General features: G+C 41.1%; 1 protein-coding gene across 1 annotated transcript; it reads right to left on the reverse strand.

Moving 5' to 3' along the window:
* Positions 1-16,970: 16,970 nt before the first annotated feature.
* FUT13 (fucosyltransferase 13) lies at positions 16,971-22,537 on the reverse strand. Its single transcript, XM_028215206.2, has 3 exons — positions 21,686-22,537; positions 18,060-18,233; positions 16,971-17,743 (listed from the first exon to the last, which is right to left on the reverse strand). Exons 1-3 carry the CDS (start codon positions 22,181-22,183, stop codon positions 17,174-17,176), a joined length of 1,242 nt encoding a protein of 413 aa, XP_028071007.1. The 5' UTR covers positions 22,184-22,537; the 3' UTR covers positions 16,971-17,173.
* Positions 22,538-23,000: the final 463 nt, after the last annotated feature.

Here is a 23,000-nt window from a genome sequence, read left to right on the forward strand (position 1 = left end):
TCTTTCTTGAAATTTCAGTACATTATTCTCAAATTTGAATCCCGGTCTCGGTTTAGATTCTCTTTCTTCGATGATCTTTTTCAAGAAGTCATCCAGTTGCTGTTTCTCTTTAATCTCCTCAATCAGCGCCGGTTGAGCAGAAATAGCAGCTAAGATTCCACCTTGTTCTCGTAAAACAATTTCGATTTCAGATTTTTCAAGGTCACAAAGCAACTCTTTCTGTCCTGTAAGCAAACAGGCTAAGTTTCCAATCGATTTCCGGCTCAATGCATCGGCAACGGTATTGGCTTTTCCCGGATGGTACAATATCTGTAGGTCATAGTCTTTAATCAGTTCCAGCCATCTCCGCTGTCTCATGTTCAGTTCTTTCTGTGTGAAGAAATACTTTAAGCTCTTGTGGTCGGTGTATACTTCACATGTCACCCCATACAGATAGTGACGCCAAATTTTCAGTGCAAACACCACTGCAGCAAGTTCCAGGTCATGGGTCGGGTAGTTCTTTTCATGTGGTCTCAACTGTCAGGAAGCATAAGCAATAACTCTCCCATTCTGCATTAAAACACACCCTAAACCCTTATGAGAAGCATCACTAAATACAGTATAGCCATCCGTACCTAAAGGTAAGGTAAGAACTGGTGCAGTCACTAATAGAGTTTTCAGCTCCTGGAAAGCAGATTCTCTTTGGTCAGTCCAGTCAAATGATGTCCCCTTTTGAGTTAACTGAGTCAATGGTAGGGCAATTTTGGAGAAATCTTTGACAAATCTTCTGTAATATCCAGCCAGTCCCAAAAAGCTTCGGACTTCAGTCACATTTGTCGGTCTAGGCCAGTTCACTACAGCTTCAATTTTCTGCGGATCAACAGAAATTTCATTTTTGCTAACAACATGCCCCAGAAACATAACATGGTCAAGCCAAAATTCACATTTAGACAGTTTAGCATACAGTTTCTGTTCTCTTAAGGTTTGTAGGGCAAGTCTCAGATGATGTTCATGCTGTTCTATACTTTTGGAGTAAATCAATATGTCATCGATAAATACAACAATAAAGTCATCAAGGTATGGTTTAAAAATTCTGTTCATGAGGTCCATAAAAGCAGCAGGGGCATTCGTGACTCCGAATGGCCTAACTAAAAATTCATAATGGCCATACCTTGTTCTAAAAGCAGTTTTATCAATGTCTTCTGGTTTAACCTTCAGTTGATGATACCCCGATCTGAGATCGATTTTGGAAAACACTTGTGCACCCTGTAACTGATCAAATAGATCATCAATACGCGGTAATGGGTATTTATTCTTTACAGTTACCTTATTTAGTTCACGGTAGTCAATGCACAGTCTCAGTGAGCCATCTTTCTTCTTAACAAACAAAACAGGAGCACCCCATGGCGAAGTGCTAGGTCTGATGAACTTTTTGTCTAACAGTTCTTGCAATTGCACTTTCAGTTCTTTCAGTTCAGTTGGAGCCATTCGGTAAGGAGCTTTAGAAACTGGTTGTGTCCCGGGAATCACATCAACGGTAAATTCAATCTCCCTGTCCGTCAAGTCTCCTGGAAGATTATCTGGAAAAACATCTGGAAATTCCCTGACTATAGGAACACAATTCACCTCAATTTTAACACTATCATCAGTAGACGCAGTCAGCACAGAACACAGATACCCTTTACACCCCTTCCTAATTAATTTAACAGCTTTCACTGACGAAATCAAATACGGAGGAGGTACTACTCCGCTCCCATTAAACACAAATTCAGGCAAACCAGGTGGACGGAAAACAACTTGCTTGGTCACACAGTCAATAGTGGCATGATATTTTTGTAACCAATCCATCCCCAATATTACGTCAAAATGATCAATGTTCAATGGCAGTAAATCAATAAACAGATGCATATCCCCAACAAGGATTTCACGTGCGGGGTACATATAAGCACATGTCATGGACCCTCCTACGGGTGATGATACGGCTAGCAGATAGTTCATAGGTTCTAAGGGTCTATTCAATTTTCGTGAGAAAGCATGCGATACATAAGAATGTGTAGACCCCGAATCAATCAATACATATGCATTTTGTGTACAAATAGAGAGAATACCTGACACAACGGTCTCAGTATTTTGCACGTCTCCCGGTACTAGGGCGAACACTCGGCCCTGCCTCATGGGCTCTTTCCCGGTAGCTCTGGGGTTAGGCTTTGGTGCTACAGTTGATGCTGCTGCGCTTGGTGCAGCTTTACTACTGGCTTGTGGAGCAGAGGGGCAGTCTTTAACCATGTGGCCCACCTTGCCACACCTGTAACAGGCTCCAGATATTCTGTAGCAGACCCCCTTGTGCTTCTTGCCACACTCAGGACAGGGTGGTATGAACCCACTCCCTTGGCTGGGGCTAGTTGTCGACCCCGTATTCTGTTTCTTGTTGGCTGGGTTGTGCTTGCCTTTCTTGAATTTGAAACCCTGCCTTTTACCATGCCATTCGGTTGTTGGTGTTTCAGATTGTTTCACCGCCGCAATGTTCGACTCGGCCATCAATGCCCGGTCGAGAACACCCACAAAAGTCGGTAGTTTCAAGACATTTATTCGATCAAGGATTGCAACATTAAGGCCACCTTCGAATTTCCTGGCCTTCTTATACTCAGTATCCACCATATGCGGTGCATAACGGGCAAGTTCAGTAAATTTCGTCTCATATTCCGCAACAGTCATTGTGCCCTGCTTCAGCTGTTCAAATTCAGTCACTTTTCTATCCCTAACACACTGAGGGAAATACTTTTCAAAGAAGGACTCCTTGAACTGAGCCCAAGTCATAACAGTATTTGTATCACGGATCAACATCCACTACCTTCTAGCTTCTTCTTGTAAGGTGAAGGTAGCTAACAGTACTTTATTCACTTCTGAGCACGGGAACACTTCAAATAGTTTTTCTGTTTCCAGAACCCAAGCTTCAGCTTTTAACGGTTCAAGGCCTCCCTGAAAGGATGGCGGTTTCATTTTGCTGAACTTCTGGGTAAGAGCAATTATATCCCCATCATTCACATCCACATTAGGTTCTGGTTGTACCGGAGGAGGAGGAGGTGGGGGCGGTTGGTTCTGTTGTTGTTCAAGTCTAGCAGTTATCAATTCCATCATTCTTTCCATTCTTTCCATTCTTGCCTCAGTAGATGAGGACTCAGGTTCATTTGCATTGTCCATTTCACTATAAGCAGTTATAACAGTTTTAAACATAAGCAGTCATTTGTTTAACAGTTTACCACATTAGTATGTATTCAGTCATAACATAACCACACACTTATCATGCTCATGAGATGCCCTAATCACTTTTCTAGGACACCCTATAGCTCATTTGGACACGTGTGTGCGGTATAACTCGTGGTAAGTAACCTCGCTCTGATACCACTCTGTCACGACCCAAACCCGGCCCTATGGGTTTAGCACCGTAACCGGCCAGTAATCCGAGATTTCCAAAGGCCTGCAGAACAGTAACACAGTAAAACAGAGTACAAGGCCTGGCGGAAGCCAATACAGTAATTAAACAATGTCCAATGAGCTGTGACAGTCTGTATGCCAAAAAGATTTTTCATGCATTCATACATATACAAACAGTACAGTCTATACAAAATTTACAGTCACACAGTACAGGGACCTAATCCCTTGATAATAGTATAGTTAGCAACTGACAGTCTATACAGTAATCCAAACAGTATGGAGACAGACGGGGGAAACAAACAAAACACCCCAAAGCCATAGCATGGCAACTCGGAACCTCGCAGTGAGGCACAAAGGCTGGCTTGACAAAACTGGAGTCCAACTCACGCTCCTAGCTCCGATCTGGTGGCTGAGCACCTACATGTATATATAAACAGTGAGCTAAAGCCCAGTGAATAACATAATGCGTAAAGAGGTTTAGAATGAATGTCCTTACGGTAATGAAAACAGTTCAATTCAATCAGTATTTCAGTTGTTCAGTACAGTAAACAGTCATATGTGGTACATCCATTAGCATAATAGTAACAGTAGGTCTTAAAAGACCGAACAGTAATGATGGTCATCAGTCAGTAAACAGTAGTGGCTCCACAAGGGAACCGACAGAGATCTCTGTAACAGTAACAGTAACAGTAAACAGTAGGTACTAAGGATGCCACAGTACAGTTCAGAAATAAAGGACATACATTCATTCAGTAATACCAGTTCAGTAAACAGTTCAGTTCAGTATTCAAAAGATATCAGTTGAACATATCTTTACACAATTGTTACTCACAGAGTTCGGGCTACAGTAAGCTAGAGCGTGTCTCCCCAGTCGCCAACCCTACACAGTTAACAGATTGAACACACTAAGCTACGCAGTTGGGAAAGTAACAACTTAAACCCTAATTTGCCTCGGTGTGTTCTACATCTATATCCTCAATAAGATGCCTTAAACTAGGTCTAAGAATGCCTAGAATGGAGTGGGGATGAAAAGATGCACATTTAAAAGCATTTTCAGAAAAACAGAGTCCCGCTCGAGCGCATGTTTCCCCGCTCGAGCGGACATGCAACAAAGGTACACGCTCGAGCGTAAACTTTTCCGCTCGAGCGTACTGTAAAAGTACTGGATGGGTGAAATCTCCGCTCGACGCCCGCTCGAGCTTGAGACATGACTCCGCTCGAGCGCCCAATCCTCCGCTCGAGCGGACTGCAAAACAGTGCAGAGAGATGCTGGTTGCTCGGATTCCACGCTCGAGCGTAACTTTCCCCGCTCGAGCGGAAGTGCGAAATCTGGAAAACCCAGATTGCACCTCCAAGCTCAAACTCAAGTTTAAATGCATCAAAACCGATCCTCTTGGGCTCATTTTCTGGAAAACATTTATAAACACATAGAATAATGTGGTTCAAAGCTCAATTTGAGAAATCAAAGCCCAAAGGTGTTTAATTCAAACCCAATTTCAAACCAATTTCAAATCATTTTCAAGAACAATCTTCAAACATGACATGCATGATCTTAAATCATTTTCAAAGCTTTAATGCTGTTTCAAAAGAGCTCAAGCCTTCAAAAACAAGATGAACTCATGGAGTATGACCAAAAGATGGACATGCATGTGAGGTATGATGAACTACCACCTCAAAACTTCAATATATGTACATGCATGCAACACTTAAGCTTCAATTCAACAACAATGAACCAATTCATGACTTAGTTCTACAATGAAGCATGAATCATGCAAGAACAACTCAAAGACACCATTAAGATGATGAATGATCTACCTTAGGTGTAGAATTAGAAGTGAGGGAGCTCAAATATGCAATCTCCTCAACAATTTCTTCAATTTCCAAACAATTCACAACCAAAATTGAGATGAAATCAACTCCTCAAGTCTCTCTCTCTCTAAGGTCGGCTAGAACAAGAAGAAATGGCTGATGAAATGTTCTTCAAGTGTGTACATAAGGCTCAAGTGTGTGTATTGAGTGGGCCACTAAGGGTGGCAATTTGGTAAATAAGCCTAACTCTTTAATTAGCTTATTTAATCTAATTTAATCATACCTAATCACTTTTTCAATGAATGTACCATAAAAGTACATTAATTATGAGGATCATAAAACACTAACCAATTTCCGGTTCGGCCGCCGATAAGGCCTTCAATTAATAGTTTAAACATAAAACACGAACAGATCAAACAAACAGTCAACAGATAAAATGCAATTCAAACAGATATATTCACTCAATTCAGTTTCAATTTCGGGCAGTCAGTTCAGTACCTTAGTCAGTTCAATTCTCAGTCAGTTATCAGTCATTATCAGTTCCGTTTAATAGTAATCGGTGATTATCGGTAATCAATCAGTCATTAATCAGTAAACAGTATGAGGGTTGTTACAATCATCAAATACAAAACATTAGGAATTTGATAATTCACAACAACAATGACTCTAGTGGATGTCAATGTTCACATTTATTGAAATACCCAATCAATAAGCATACACGCACTGATACATAATATCATATTAGTCTATTTCGAAACAGAAAGTCAAATCAACTTTAATCAATTATTGAACAATTCTGAGCATGCATCCCTACTAAACATTACTAAATATGAATTCTTACCAAACGCATATTTACAAGCAATTGTAAAACAAAAGTGATTTCAACAATTCTAAACTTGTAATGGATATGAAAAATCATCGTTACGATCTCTGATTGGAAGAAAATTGAGTTTCAAAAACACAATAATGGAAGAAACAGAGCTTCAAAACCGCAACAATGAAAGAAAAGAGAGTTTCAAAACCGCAACAACAAAAGAAAATAGAGTTTCAAACCGTAACAATGGAAGAAGATAGTATTCTTTTATTCTCTTACCACTAACGTGTGAACAAAATCCTACAAAACATATAATGAAAACGTATCTACTAATTCCTCCAAAACTGCCAAAATAGAAATAAAAAAAATATGAAAAACATACATAGCTTATTGTGTGTAATATATATTGACATGGGTAAGCCCATAAAGATTATAGCCCACCATTTAGGGCCCAACACATATCTCAAATACTAGAGCCCAACACTGCTGAAACCCCATGTAGCAATAAAAACCAATGACATCAAGACACATGGCATCAGCAGACAAAGATCTGCAAAGTTATTGCCACGGCACATCGCCATTAATGAGGCCCCCTTACAGCATTTATTGCGATAACCCCTCTCCGTCGGGACGGCACGCCCTCACCCTGAAGAAGGGAAACTACAACATAGACTTTTGCCTAAGGTGACAGGCCGGAAGGGACAACGAAATGATTACCAGAGGATATAAGCAGACGTTGAAGACAAGAAGAAGATTAAGCTTTTCTATCTCTAATCTATTTACACATTCCACTTCTCTCTCTAACTTGCTCGTCGGAGGGTTCGCTGGGGGACTCCCCGTTCCTCGTTGAACTCTTGTGCAGGTCTTCTGGTGGGCTTGGTCATTCGGGCATAGGCTTGAGAAGCGTGGATCAATCCGACCCTTTCCCCCAGGAACGAATTGCATCATCAGTTGGTGCCGTCTGTGGAAATCTCTTACTTCGCGCGCCAGTTGTGCTCGTTGTTGCCGAAGGCCCTTCCCCAATAACCCCTTTCCTACCACCTGCCAAGATGTATGGTCACAACTAGATCAATGGCTTCTCACCTCAATGTTCCCGATCATCAAGCCAACCCCCCAATCCAAAAAACCCACCACCGTATTTCACCGAGCTCACCAACAGCATTAACCGCTTGGCCGAGCAAAACCAAGCCCTGATTAATGCTCTTCTCCAAAGAAACCTTCCTATGCCTCCTCCACCACCTCCAGATATTCCCCCTAACCAAGAACAAGCCCCGAGCCATACTATCCTGCAGCCTGATCCAACCAACTTGAAAGGCTTACAACCCCCTTCCCCAGGTATAAACCTGCCACCTCGGGGCCCATAGCCATCGATCCCGGCACCGACCCCTGAAGGAGAGGCCAGTAGCGTCCAGCCACTGCTGCCCTCCGGTGGTGACAACATCCCTCTTTGGGACGCAGAACTCCGAGTCATGAAGCTTCAGCTCCAAGGGGTCATGCAGAACATACAGTATTAACCATCTACCACAACCAACTCCCCATTTGTTGATTCCATCAGGGACAAACCTCTACCCCCCAAGTTCAAAATGCCCACCATCGACTCTTTTGACGGTACAATGAACCCAGTCGACCACTTGGAGACCTACAGAACCCTTATGATCCTCCACGTATTCCCTGACGAAATTATGTGTCGGGCTTTCCCCGTGACACTCAAGGGGTCAACTCGACTTTGGTTTAGTCAGCTGCCGGCGAACTCTGTCTCCACCTTCCAGCACCTCAGTGACTCCTTCCTCAGCCATTTCATTGGAGCTTAGCGCCAGCGACGTCCGGCAACCCAACTCCTCAACATCTGTCAGACCGATGGGGAGTCGCTGCGTAGTTTCGTTACTTGCTTCAATACTGAAGCCTTGCAGGTAGCAGAAAACGATAACAAAGTCATCCTTACAACTTTTATGGCCGGTCTGCGGTCATCTGACTTCCTCTTCTCTCTTTCAAAAAACCCCCCGACCTCCATGGCAGCCCTACTCTCCAAAGCCCAAAAATACATGAACGCCGAAGATTCCCTAGCCGCACGCCAAGACCCTGCAACCAAAAACCCCACCACCAGGGAGAAGAGAAAGGATGCAGACACCAGAAACACCCAATACAATAACCGAACACCTCATTATACCGACCGACCCCCCCGAGCCGACCGGTTAGCACCAGCCCAACCGCCCGGCCGGTTTGAGCGGTACGCACCCCTCAATTCACCCATGGAACAAGTCCTCAATCAGATCCAGCGGGACTACCCCCTAAAATGGTCCTAACCATCACGGACTCCTTCCAATCGGAGAGACCAGTCCAAACACTACCGTTTTCACCAGGACCACGACCATAACACCGAAGAGTGTGTTAACCTCAAAGATTAGGTCGGCGACCTCTTATACAAATGTGGTTTTTCACGCCTATACCTCAGATGCCTCAATTCTGCTCAAGCAACCTACGTGATGAGGGAAATCCATGAGGGTCTCTGTGGTAATCATTCGGGCCCCCGGTCTCTAGCCCACAAAATACTCTGCACTGGTTATTTTTGGCCTACTCTTAATCAGGATGCGATGGACTTTGTGCTCAAATGTGATAAGTGCCAGCGTTTTGCCAACATCCCCCATGCTCCTCCTGCAGAATTAATCACGCTTTGCAGTCCCTACCTATTCGCCAAATGGGGGATCGACCTAGTTGGCCCATTGCCCACTGGTCGAGGCCAAACCAAATTTGCCATTGTCGCCATTGATTACTTCACTAAATGGATGGAGGCAGAACCCCTTGCCACAATTACCGAGTGAAACACAACCAGATTCATTTGGTAGTCGATCGTATGCAGATTTGGCATCCTTTAAGCTATCGTCTCCGACAACGGCAAACAATTCGACAATGCCAAGTTCAGGAAATTCTGTGCAGAGCTTCAAATCCAGCCATGCTTTTCTTCCCTAGGTCATCCCCAAGCCAATGCCCAAGTTGAGGTCACCAACCGTTCTCTTCTGAAGATCATCAAACCAAGTTGGAAACTGCTAAGGGACTCTGGGTTGAGGAACTACCGAATGTACTCTGAGCTTACCGCACTACCGCTCGAACTCCCACTGGGGAGACCCCCTTTCGTTTAACATATGGCACTGAGGCGGTCATCCCAGTGGAAGTTGGTTTTCCTACCCCAAAGGTTCTACATCCGAATCCAGAATTGACCGAAGAGCTGCGTCGGGCAGACCTAGACCTAATTGAAGAGCTCTGAGAAACCACTGCAGTCAGACGGGCCTCATACCAATAGAAAATGAGAACTCACTACAACCGCAAAGTCCGACCGAGGGAGTTCACCGTGGGGGACCTTGTTTTACGATAAGCAACCCTTGCCATCAAAAATCCGACTGAAGGGAAACTGGCAGCCAAGTGGAAAGGACCTTACGTTGTTAAAGCCAGACCTCGTCCGGGTACATATCGACTTCAGGACATGGAAGGTCGAGACCTCCCCCATCCGTGGAACGCCGAACACTTGAAGCGTTATTTTCAATAATTTCCCATTCTTGTACTGATCAGTTATTGTATTTTCTTTTCGACAATCCACACACTTGAATGTTTTTGTTCTTCTCTCACATGATGTAAATTTCTGATCAAATAGGCTACACTTTAATGACAGCAAGCTTATATCTCAGTTATTTGTGTGGTATTCCAATAACACTCTGATTGCAACCTCAGCCAGATTGAGTCACTTAAAGCCTTAGCCAGACTGAGCACGAAGACCTCGGCCAGACTATGTCACTTAAAACCTCAGCCAGACTGAGCATGAAAAGCCTCAGCCAGACTGAGCATGAAGAACTCAGCTCGACTGAGCATAAAAAGCCTAAGCCAGACTGAGCATGAAAAGCCTAAGCCAGCCTGAGCACGAAGACCTCAGCCAGATCGAGTTACTTAAAGCCTCAGCCAAACTGAGCATGAAGAACTCAGCTCGACTGAGCATGAAAAACCTCAGCCAAACTGAGCATGAAGAGCTCAGCCAGACTGAGTTACTTAGAGCCTCAGCGAGACTGAGCATAGAGAGCTCAGCCAGACTGAGTTACTTAGAGCCTCAGCAAGACTGAGCATAGAGAGCTCAGCCAGACTGAGCTACTTAAAGCCACCGAGTTACTTGAAGAGCCAGTTAATCGTAGCTTAACCTAAACTGAGCACGAGCCAGTTAATCGTAGCTTAACCTAAACTGAGCACGAATGAAGAGCTCGGTCAAGGCCATTCGTGCCAACTTCATGGTTGCGGCATAGTGGCCATACTTAGTCAAATTCCAAGTTCATGCTTTTACATCTCTCAACACTCTTTACATTTTTGGCTTTCATTTCCTAACTTAATTTTTCATTTATCAACACCCTTACAACATGATTTACAACTTCATTTTTGGGCATGATTTAAAACTTCACATTTTTGACATTCTTACATGCTTCCTTTACAAGTCAGATTGTCTTCTTACTTATCAACTTTTACAAGTCAGCCTCTTTCCTTACAAGTCAAGCCTAATTTGAATAAACCATTCTCATTCATTTCAGACTCACAAACATAAAGACAGCAGTGTGACAAACACAACCTTATACTTTTATTCATTCACAAACTTATACACAAGTTTATTATAGCAATTCAAAAAAAAAAAAAACAACAATAACAAAAAGAAAAATAACTAAAACTCTGAGTACAAATTTTGTCCACTTCCATCATTCCTCCTCACTTGACACGAGGTCTTCTTCTTCAACGCCCTCGTCTAGGGGGGTCTGGGCCACGTCATCGTCGTCAATCTTGACACTGCTAAAGTCTAAATCTGGGAATAGCTCTTCAGCTTTACGCCTGAACATCTTCCACTCGCTGTCCCAGAACTCAGCCATCTCGTGTTTGTAGAAGTTCGACTGCTGAAAGCTCTGGATCACTTCTTCTTCACTCCTGCCCCCAGCGGTCGCCCCCGACGGGCCAGCCCCCCCAGACCCTTCTCTCGCCAGGTGGCTGGCGATCACAGCATCGATAGCCATCTGAAAAGTCAACAGACCCCTTGAATTGCTCTACTGCTACGACGCACATATCGGGGTATGCTGCCCTCTCAGAGGCTGACTTGGTTTTCTCCTCCTCTAACTCCTTTTCCAGCGTTGCCTTTTCTGCCGTTGCCTTGGCGCGCTCGTCTGCAAGATCTCGCTCCAACCTTGCAATCTTCAGGTCTGCTTCTTCTTTTTTTTTGACCCACTGGACGCGCAAATCTTCATTGCTGGTCATGGCCTCCTCAAACTGCTCGGTGGCGACGGTGCAGGAATTTTGAGCATCTTCCAGCTTTTTCCGCTCGCCAGCCAGTTGGAACTCGAGCGACATCACCTTGCGGCGTTCGTCCTCCAGCTCCAACTTGGCAGCGCGCAGCTCAGCGTGGGTACGACCGGCAATACTCTTCTGCACCACCGCCAACACCTCTATCTTTTCTGCCTTCTCAGCCTCTTCTTACCCCCTGGCACATGCGTTTCGCGCAGCTTTCCTCTAGCCTGCACTCTCCTTCTTGAAACTTGCAAGTTGGGCCTTCGCCTTCTCCAACACTTGGCCTTCAAAGGCTTCACTTCACCTTTCGCAGTCGCCGCCTTTCTCATCAGAGCCCCTGCTAGGGTGGTCGGGTCCATTTGGGCAGAGCACAACACCCTTAGCAGCTCAGCCTCATTGAACCTGGCCACCGAGCGCACGACTGCTTCATCCACTACTCCCAAAAAGCGATTTGCAGCTGCCCTGGCTGGCCTTCTTTTCCCTCCAGTCGCCCAGACACTGTGCGAGCGTGGTAGATAGCCGTCGTCAGCCTGACCCCCTCTCCTTGGGACGCAGGACCCCCCTTGGGCTACTGCTCCACCCCCCCTTCAGGACCAGCTGACCCACTCTCCACTTGCATCTTGGGCGTTGCACTCTTGTGCTCTTCTTTTTCTTGGTCCCCTTGACCTTTCTCCCCCTGCACTTCTGGGGCAACCACCTTTTCTGGGGTAGCCCCACTCTCTCCTCCCCTGCCTTCTCCGCCAGAGGGGTGTCCTCACCACCCACCCTCACCTTCTTCGATCCAGGCGTATCTGTAGTCCCTTCAAGGGCAACCCTCATTTTCTTCTTCAAAGCCTCCCCCTCTTTGTTTGCCTTTTCCTTCACTGGATCAACTAGGGGCGGTCGTGGCTCAAAACAGCCTAAATCCTTTTCCTCCAACGGCTTGGGGCGCGGTCGAATTCGCTCCCTCGCAATCGGCTTCGGAGCAGGCCCCAGTTCGGTCTCCTTATACTTGTCCACTTGGGCGAACAATCTCCTCTCCTCTTCCTCCTGTGCCTTCCTCTGCACCTCCAGTTCCTCCCTTGCTGGGTCCTCCCCTAACGGTTGCAGTCCCAATTTCAGGGCGAACAACGTTGAAGGCAGGACTAGCTCATCCCACCTTAGCCCTTTCGCTTCCCTTCATTCCCTCACCTTCTTCACTTGGTCTTCGGCCTCAACACCCAACTTAGGCTCGACTGATTTGGTAGGGACCTTCCACTTTGTATGCACCCCAACTCCACCGTTCTTCGACACAAAGAACCATCTCGGTTTCCACCTCTTCACCGATGATGGAAGACCTGCCACCAGACCTCTCCCCGCCACCGCTTGCAACGTCACCCAGGTCTCCTGTTGACCGGAGGCCTTATAACAGGAGAAAAACTCCTCCACTGTCATCGCCGCCCCTCCGGTCGCCTACGGCCAAGCACTCGCGCACGCCATCACTATCTTCCAGGCGTTCGGCATCAGTTGCCCTGGCGCCGCTTCCAGTTTTTTCAGCACTTCCACCACTACTTGGGGTTGAGGTAGCCTCAACCCTCCTCGCAATGCTTTTTCGACACAAAAAACCATCATGGCCGCACATTTGATGCCCTTTCCATGGTTGTGGGCAGTCTTAGCCCTATCTCTGGGGATATTTGGTACTTTTTCCCTATTCCTCTCAACTTCTCTACTGTCAGTACGGATTTATCCGGTTTGGTGTGCCAATGGTCTGGCTCTACCTGACTGATAGGTCTCACGACCGAGATTATTGTCCTGGGGCGAGCCCACACCGCTTGACTCGCTCCCTCCCCCTTCCTACGCTCCGTACGGTATTGTTCTGCTAAGTCAACCGCGTCATCGTCGCCTAGGGGATCAACTCTTGCGGTGGTTGCTTCCTCTTGTGCCATCTCTCTTGTATGTCTGCGAATCGCTTCGGATGCGGGCGCAAGAAAATTCAAAAAGTGTTGCAAGGGTGTATCGTTGGCAACGAAGGAGTTTACACTTGGAATATTTTGGTTGTTTGCGAAGAGATACGTGAAACGGATAATCCCAAAAGCCCAAGGTTTGTCGTATTCCAAGGGTCCCTATTAAATTTTGCCAGTTTGAAAATTTTTCAAAAATTTGCCAAAATTGTCTTTTCAAACACCCTGTAATGACCTATCGTTTCACTTATTGCCCAACGCCTAACCTTTCTCATTACGAGATTCTGCCACGTGTACCATTACGATCCACCGCTCCTTTCCTCTCTCCTGTTTTTTCCACTTCACTTCCACACGTACCACGCTGCCTCTCGAGCCCCGCGCCACTCGGCCACCTCTTGCGGTCGGGCCTCCTTTTGGTTGGTCCCTTCACTCGGCCACCTCTCGCGGTCGGCCCTCCTCTTGGTCGGCCCCTCCATTCGGCCACCTCTCGCGGTCGACCCTCCTCTTGGTCGGTCCCTCCACTCGGCCACCCTTCGCGGTCGGCCCTTCTCATGGTCGGCCACCCCTCTCGGTCGGCCTTCACCCTGCCGGTCTCTCACAACCTCTCATTTTCTTCATTATTCCCTTCGTTGGACTAAAGCTGCACTTGGGAATGGGGAACTACTGACATGGGTAAGCCCATAAAGATTATAGCCCACCATTTAGGGTCCAATACATATCTCAAATACTAGAGCCCAGCACTGTTGAAGCCCCATGTAGCAATACGAATCAATGACATCAAGACACATGGCAAGTGAAGGGCAAGCCACATCAGCAGACAAAGATCTGCAAAGTTATTGCCATGGCACATCGCTATTAATGAGGCCCCCTTATAGCATTTATTGCGATAACCCCTCTCCGTCGGGACGACACACCCTCACCCTGAACAAGGGAAGTTACAACATAGACTTTCGGCCAAGGTGACAGGTCGGAAGGGACAACGAAATGATTACCAGAGGCTACAAGCAGACGTTGAAGACAAGAAGAAGGTTAAGCTTTTCTATCTCTAATCTATCTACACATTCCACTTCTCTCTCTAACTTGCTCGTCGGAGAGTTCGTTAGGGAACTCCCTGTTCCCCGTTGATCTCTTGTGCAGGTCTTCTGGTGGGCTTGGTCATTCGGACATAGGCTTGAGGAGCGTGGATCAGTCTGACCCTTTCCCCTAGGAACAAATTGCATCATCATATATTATCAAAATAGAACAAAAGGGTATTAGAGTCCAAAAAAATTATAAATTAAGAAAAAGATGACCTTCTAGATAGAAGTCTAAATATATGAGACTTTGTAGAATACTATAAAATTTTATGAGCTTATTACTAAATGGAATTTATTATAAATATCTCTACAAATATACTTATTTTTAATTATGCCTTTTCTAATTCCCAACAAAAATAATTCAAACCCAGTTTTGTGGAATTTATCAATCCCAAATTCTTAAAAAAACAAAACAAAAGAAAACAAAATAACAAAAAAAAGAAAAAGAAAAAGGATTAGGTTGAATGGGTAATCATGGAACCGGTGCCCAACTCTAATTTGAGTTTCAAAGCAATTATTATAAAAGCAATTAACGCTACATTCTCAATATTTTTCTTTCTAAACCCCTCTAGTGACGGGATGGGGGAAATTTGGCAATAAATTTCATTTACCTTCTTTTTATTGTTAAAAAGATTAAGAAAAAAAAAAAATTTTTCTATGCCCCTCATAATTATGAAGTCTTGCATAAAGGACAAAATTTATTATTTAAATATGTTATCAGATTATTATACTCTCAACTAAATCTTTCCACCTTCTTCACCCACTCTCTTTCCATCTTCTCTGTCTTTCTTCTCCCCCTCTAAACACAGCTTTTCTTCATAGCCATGTTAGAGACCACCTCAGTCGTCGGAGCATCGTCCGCCAATGTATTCCGGCACCAACCGCCATGATTCCTGGTGCCACCCCCTCCTCTGCATCCAATGCCAATCAAGCCTTCCATTTCTCTTCTAAAAATCCTAGAATTGAAGAAATCAGAGGCTTCATGCACCTCTACCGCAATGATTTCGCATCATCGTCTCCTGAACTTTCTGTAAATCTTAGTCTCTTCTTTGTTCTTCAAATTCTAAATCGTTCAAATTTCGTTCTTGATCTACATCGAGTTGCTTGAAAAGTTTGATGCTGTATGGAAGCACTTCATTGGGGTTTTTAGTGTTAGAAATTGTTCCACTTTGGTTGAAATGCATTAACTTTGGAAAATAATTTGTTCATTGCCAATAAAATTGAGGAAAAAGAGAAGGCAATAAAACTTAGATCAAGCTTTGTCAATTAGATTTTTGCATTGAATTAATGTTTAAGGCTAAAAAACTTAAATAGTTACGATTTCTCAGCAAATAAGTAAAGAATAATTGCCTTCACTCTGAAATTTTACCTGAATTAGAGTAAAATTTACTATAATTCAAATTAAAATTTTACTCTAGTTAAAAATATGTTAATTTGCTTAATGATATAAAATTTTACTTTGAATCATAGTAAACTTTACTCTGATTTAGAGTAAAATCTGAATCAGCGTAAAGTTTACTATGATTCAAAGTAAAATTTTACTCTGGTTAAAAACATGTTGATTTGCTTAACAATATAAAGTTTTATTTTGAATCATAGTAAATTTTACTCTGATTCAGAGTAAATTTTTACTTTGAAATACACTGTGAATATGACTTAATAGGAGAGCTGATAAATATGAGGGTAATATAGTAAAAGAAACAAGTGTTAAAATATTAGGGAGTTTTGAAAGTACCTATATAATTCTGTCATTTTGAAAGACAAATTAGATAGTGAGGGGTCTATCACCAAATCCCCCTAAATAATTAATCTTTTGAATTAAAAATTATACGCTTACATGCATATTTTAAATGAGCTCTTGTCACCAAATTTTGCTTTTAACACCCTAAATGTTAGCTTGAGCCTATTTTACCAAAATTTTGAATTCCTAACCCACCCCATTAAAATTTTGCAGTGTCCAATTTTTGGAATAGAAGTAGAACACTCAGAAGGATCAAACTCAATAGAATTATGAAGCAGGTGATATTCTAAGACTAGAAGAAGTCACTTCAAATAATATTGCAACAAACTTTTTGGTATCCAATTACCTGCCCTTCAATTTTTGTACACCAAAACAAAGTGACTATTCCAACGTTCAGTTTCACCACCCTAATCCTTTTCAAGACAGGTAAGATATATATCCAAACAACTATTTTTTATTTGAAAGTTTATTTGCAAATTTATTGAGATTTTTTATGGTGCTTGAATAAAATTTTCTTGACGTTGTATTTAGATCATAAATTTAAAATTTGTGTTTAAATCATAAATTTGAAAAGAAAAAAAAAAAAAAATTACCATTCACATTCACCTTTCCATTTGCCTTTATTTTATTTTTTTTCCCTTTCAAATTCTTATTCAAATCCATGATGATCCAAACGCAATCCAAATATAATGGTTGACTCATGTTTCAAAAATTCAGAAAAAAGAAAAGAAAAAAAATCTTAAAACTGTTACCCAAAAACTGCAGTGTTTTCAAAAACTTTTCTCGAAAACTGTTTTCAGAAACAATTTAAACAAGTTTTGTGTATCAGTAGCCATTTCATTTCTTCAGTTTCTGAGAACACAACATTCGTTGAAAATGATTGACTGGTTCGCAGGTTAGAAATGGTTTCCATCAAATAGGAGTTACCATTGTTCTTCCAATCTATAATCTATTTCTTTTCAGTTCTACAAGAAATCAGTATCATTGTATACATCTCATGACAGCTCATAACATTAACACACCCTCCCCCCCGGCGCCACCCAAAAAAAATAATAATTCAAAAAGCCAGTAGGATTACCATATAAGACCCGGCTAAGCTTCACAATGCTCTCGCGTTTCTCCCACTTTTTCTGCTCACCGCCTCACACAACCGACACGGTAACGTGTCTAAACTCGCTGCACGGGCCTTTCCATAATTACCCAAAACACCGCACCGTCTCCACGCATGGTATTCCGCATAAGCTACAGGGTCGTTAGCAAGTGCCTTTATATAAGTAGCTAGTGCTTCCATGGAGCTGAATTTAGTCCCATCTATTATTGAATGTGGAGGGACAAAGTCCCAGACATTTGGGGCACCAAAATAGATTGGGACTGCTCCAGAATCGAGGGCATAAAATAATTTCTCCGTCACGTAACTCTCTGTCACAGTGTTTTCGATTGCGAGGACAAACTTGTAGTGTGACATGGCGCAATGTAAATGGTCCCACCATTTAGGGGCTGAGTTAACGTCTTTGACACACTCGGGGTAGAGAGTAAGTGCCATGTCTAGGCCCCCGACATTGTTCAAGCACTTTCCAAATGAGTGGTAAGGTAGCAACCGGAGGAGACTTTTGGCAAGCTGGTTTCTTTGAGCAAGGCACCGTGACGAGGACCAATAAACAAGCGTGTCCTGAAATTAATTCCAGTATTAATAACCAAATCCGATTTTCAATTTATAAGCATATTATTGTAATCAAAAGGAAATTTAGAGTTTGGTTAATTTTCAAATATGTTTTCTGCAAAAAAATTCAAAAACTAGTTTGGTGAAAAAATTCAAAAATAAAAAAGCACTAATTATTTTCATATAGTTTTCTCATTTTTGGGGCGGAATAATATTTGAAAATTAAAAAATATCTTTTTTGGGTATATATTTTTGTCAAATTTGTTCAAAAAACAAGTTGTGAAAACTAAACCAAATAGAGATGACCAACAATGGGTATACTTACATTGTGCTTATACGAGGACAAATGATAATTTCGATTATTATGAAATAGTGCACCAGCATAAGTTGACTGAACATCGTCTTTGGCATGATAACTAATAAAAATATCCTCAAAACCCGATCGCTTTCTGCCAGCTTCAAGATCCATGTACACACGAAGGGGATCTCCATTGTGTCTCTAGCAAACAAAAGAACACAAAACAGTATGGGAAGCTAGAAAAGGAAAGCAACACGACACAAAATAGGAGGTTCCAGGGTTGGACAATAGTGCGTTCGGTTGACAAGAAGAATGAGCGTTGACATAAAACCACATCCCAGCTGGACAAACAAGGAAATATAGCATTCGCAGTACAGAAATAGGAACAGCGGAAGATGAGTTGAAAATTTTAACATCAAAGGCAATATCACCAAGGAGAAATATGGCACGGTACTATGTAAGCGAACATGGCATGATTTAATAAAGCTTTGTTTTGCATAGTGTGAGTAAATAATGATGTCATTAATTAACTTGTTCTCCATCAAGTGTTGAATATGTGTACCTAATACAATAAAAGCTAGTAGGATGTACTTATGAATTTGGATGGTCCAATGGTGACTTCTAATGGCATTCGAAGTGAAAATTTATAGCCTAAAATGGGGTGTAAAAAACATGTTAGATTTCTCAACATTTCTTGGTATCTGGGTCATTCTTAGGTTTTCTAAAATTGACAAATCTCAAAACTTTTAACATTATTTTGAGATGATTGCAATTCTTGACATGTTTCCACTTAAAATGATAAATTTCTACATTGAAATGCCATGTGAAGATGAATGGGGTCATTCAAATTCGAGGGACTCCAAACACACCCTAAGTAAGTTAACATTTTACATTGCAACAAAATAATAATAATAATAATAACAATAATAAATAAATAAATAAATAAATAAATAAATAAATAAAGAAGATGAAATAGAAAGATTTTTCTGCTGCAGTCTGCTGGACAAATTAAGCAGCCTGTCACCAAATTGGAATATTGGATTGTCTAGGTAAGAGTTCAACTTCAAGACCACTCCTCCCACATGGATTATCATAGATATCAAGCATCTACTGATGTACTGCACTGTGTATCACCACATTATTATTCAGTATTGTGTATAAAAAGGAGTTTTCTTTTATTTATTTTCCCATTAAATCTTAAAAAATAGATAGAACAAAAGAGGGAATGCATATGCAAAACCCAGGTGTGGCAATAATGAACTATTGATCAAATATACAAAATATTGTAACTCAAAGAGGCAAAGACATGCAATTGTTGAAATCCAATACATACAACAAAAAGAGTGAAGATAAATTAGTTAAATGTTTTTTTTAGAGAAAATTTTAGATATTTACATGAGCAAATCCAAATTCAAAGATCTTCAGTGTAAATGACTTTTTCTAGCTTAACCTCAAAGTATAATATGGGATGTTTGTTTCAGTTTTTCAGAGTCAACTTATGGCTTTTAGTTTTGAAAAAGTTATTTTGGACTGTTTGGTTAAACTTATTTCAAACAGCTTTTGATTCTAACAGCTTATTTTAACTCAAAAAAGCTGATTCTGAGAAGCTGCTCACCTCTTACTTCTGATTATCAGCTTCTGCTGTGGACATGTTAATTTATGGTTATACTCTTAAATTTTTTTATTTTTTATTTTTTTAAAAATAGAAAAAGACTCAAATGGACTATAGATTATTATTATTATTTTTTATGAGAAATATAGATAAACAAAAAATAAAAATTAATTGAAAAAGCTATTTCACAGATTATTTAACAAACACTACTCAGCAACTTAAATTTATAATCCAACAGCTACATCAAACAGATTAACAACTTCTGATTAAAGTCATAATTTATAATCAGTTAAGTTATAATCTATAAGCTGTTTTAACAGCTACACCAAACGGGGCCTATAACTTCCAAATTATAGACAATGTGGTTAAGTTGCCCAGAAAATGATTGATGACCCAAGAAAGAAGACAGTGCCGGGTTGGGTTATTGTGAAGAGAGATGTAAAATTAGCATTCTACCAAAAGTCCACTCTGATCAATGTCATTAACAAGACCCAATTTCTCAGCTTTATACGAGAATTAAGGATGTCAACTACAGTACAAGCACAAAATGAATGGAGGATTTTTATGTTTGAGACCTCTCCGTGCTTGGAAAGACCCCACTCATGATTTCAATAATCAAATTAGCAAACCTTGGTAGTGGAGTTTCAAACATGTAAACTTTGTCAATTTCTCACCAAAACCTTTCGTCATTAAGGAAATATAAAAAATTCTCCATTCAGTATGAACATGCAATTTTTTCAAGTTAGTTTTCACGAGGCTAGTTCCCTTCTAGGAGTCCTCATGTTCACTATCAAAATGGCCCATACCATATGTATCTCCCTCAGTTGCAGGACTCTCCTACTACAACAATCTGTGATTCAGAGCAAGAATCTGGTTAAAATTGTGTTCCCATTGAGAAAGAAACACATTTCAACTGGGATTAAATCTCTCAAACATATGGATCCCAAAGAAACAAAAGAAAAACTACCAAGCAAGAGAAAATCTATAATAGCCATTAAATCATTAGGAAAAAAACTAACTTAAATTTACTCAATTACTTTGAATTTATATTATATTTACAATAAACAAAACAAAACAAAAAACAAAAAGGAGTTGCCACTATTCTACAATGTTTATTCATATTTTAACATATATATTAAAACTAAGCATTAAAATATTTCTTACAATATAGTAATATTTATTTATATATATGTAACATATAAATGCTCCTATAGGCACTCCCAACCTTAGACTCTTCCACATGCCTTCACTCCCCTGCCCCTCTCCCGTCCCCTCCCCCGCTTCGCGCAACCAAGGTGTCTCCTACTCACAACAACAAGGTGGCGAGAAACAATAGAAAGGGAATATAGAATTATAAGGTGCCCTAGAGCTGGTGATAGGGCTAATAAGTCAAAGATCCTAAAGGCTGAAAGTAACTATTTCCCTCAGGCGGTCCCTCTCTCTCAAACACACATACACACATGTGCATATCTGGAAGTATATGGTGGCAAATATCTCACAAGCTGAAGTTATTGTTTGCAATGAACATCTCAGCCACAAAGTCACGCTATAAGCCTCAAATATGTTCTGAAACTCCAGTTTGTCATACAGATTACATAGCAACAAGATCAATAGGAATGGGAACACATTCCAAATCAGAACAAATGGTAGTCAACGCATATAACTTCATGTGGTTAGTGACTAAATTTCTGGAAAAGAGGTGTACTTGTATTTGCAAAGATCCTAAAACTAGAAAGAAGCTGAACAAACTTCTCACCAGGATTCCTTCATAAAACAAAACTGCATTAATGCTAAAGTGATTTAACACATTTCTGTAAATTAAAGAAAAGAAAATATCCATATACAATCTCACAATCTAGATCACAGAAAAGCAGACAAAACAAACTAATATATGGGTACCCATTAGCCAAAATCCACCATTATCATTGGCATATAGACATCTACGAAAGCTAATTTGAAAACACCCATCTACATATGCATCAACTTTGATCAATAGAGCAATTCCAAATCTCCAAATACATAAAATTTAAACAAAAAATACCTGAACTGGAGGTGTAGTAGTTTCAAACAACAAAGCATCAGGCTTATCATTAAGAACAGAAGATTTGGTCCACAAACAGCTCAAATCGCATCGGCACGAATACAAATTATCCAAATTATCAGGAATCCAAGTCCACCCTTTAACCAAAACACTCACATGACTCATTTTCAGTTCACTACACACACCATCATCTTCTTGCAGAGAAGATGAGGACCCATTTTTCATCAATCCTTTGTGTTTCTCTCTGAACTGAGAACAACCCACTTGAGGATCCCATTTCTTAAAGGCACCCAACAAGTCCCTAAATGGGTCTGGCGAAGATTTGGAGTACAATAAGGAGTCTTTCGCAGATGGGATTGAAGAAGAGACAGATGGGATTGAAGATGGGATTGAAGAAGAGACAGATGGGAATTCAAGAAAACCAGAGAAGAAGAGGATGAGAAGAGCAAAACCCAACATTAGTGTGATGGTTAAGGAGTTGAGGGATTTCAAAAGCATGGTGGGAAGGGAAAGGGATTGTGGAATTGGGTCTCCCCTCTTTCTCTCTCTTGGGTAGAGAGAGAGGGATTTGGCAGTGATCTGTTGTGTTTTACATCGTTTGTCGGATCGAAAACTAGGTGTAAATTTGCGAGGGGAAAAGAAACAGAAACAAATTCAATGCTTAGTTTGTATGAATGAATCGTGCAATGCGCCGGCTGATTTTGACTAAGCGATGATTTTCTTGATGGAGAAACTCTTAAATTGAATCTACCAAGGAATTCTCCAATCCCAACTTTTTGTCAATGGGGTTAGGTGGTTTAACCGAATTTGCCAAGGCTTTACCCTAGGAGAAGCTCACAATATTTATGGAAAACCGCGTCCCTCAATTTGACATGGATATTGAGCGTGTGTTTGTGAAGTGAGTTTTTATATAATTTTTTTTTAATTATAGGATATTATTAAATTTTTTATTTTTTATTTTTTAGATAGATAGTTAGATTTTTTTGTGATTGGATGTGATATTTGTGAGAGAAAAAATAAAATGATTATGGAGTTTGATGTGATATTTTGTTTGAATTTGTTTTTTTTTTTTAAATTTTGTAAAAATTTTGTCTTTTAGTAGAAAAAATAAAAAAAATCCAAAAAAAAAAAAAAATTGTTGCCAAACACCGCCTGAATTATGAAGGTGTGACATCTATTTATGAAATGAAATTGAATTATTAATATAAAATTTTAGATAATTTTTATATTTTTATATCTAAATTTATAGCATTATTGTAATATTTAGGAGCAATTTTAATTCAGTTAGAAGTTATTACTTTGTTTAGTTTCAATT

Source organism: Camellia sinensis, chromosome 6, assembly GCF_055761805.1.
Source record: "Camellia sinensis isolate YWXY chromosome 6, ASM5576180v1, whole genome shotgun sequence".
NCBI lineage: Eukaryota > Viridiplantae > Streptophyta > Magnoliopsida > Ericales > Theaceae > Camellia > Camellia sinensis.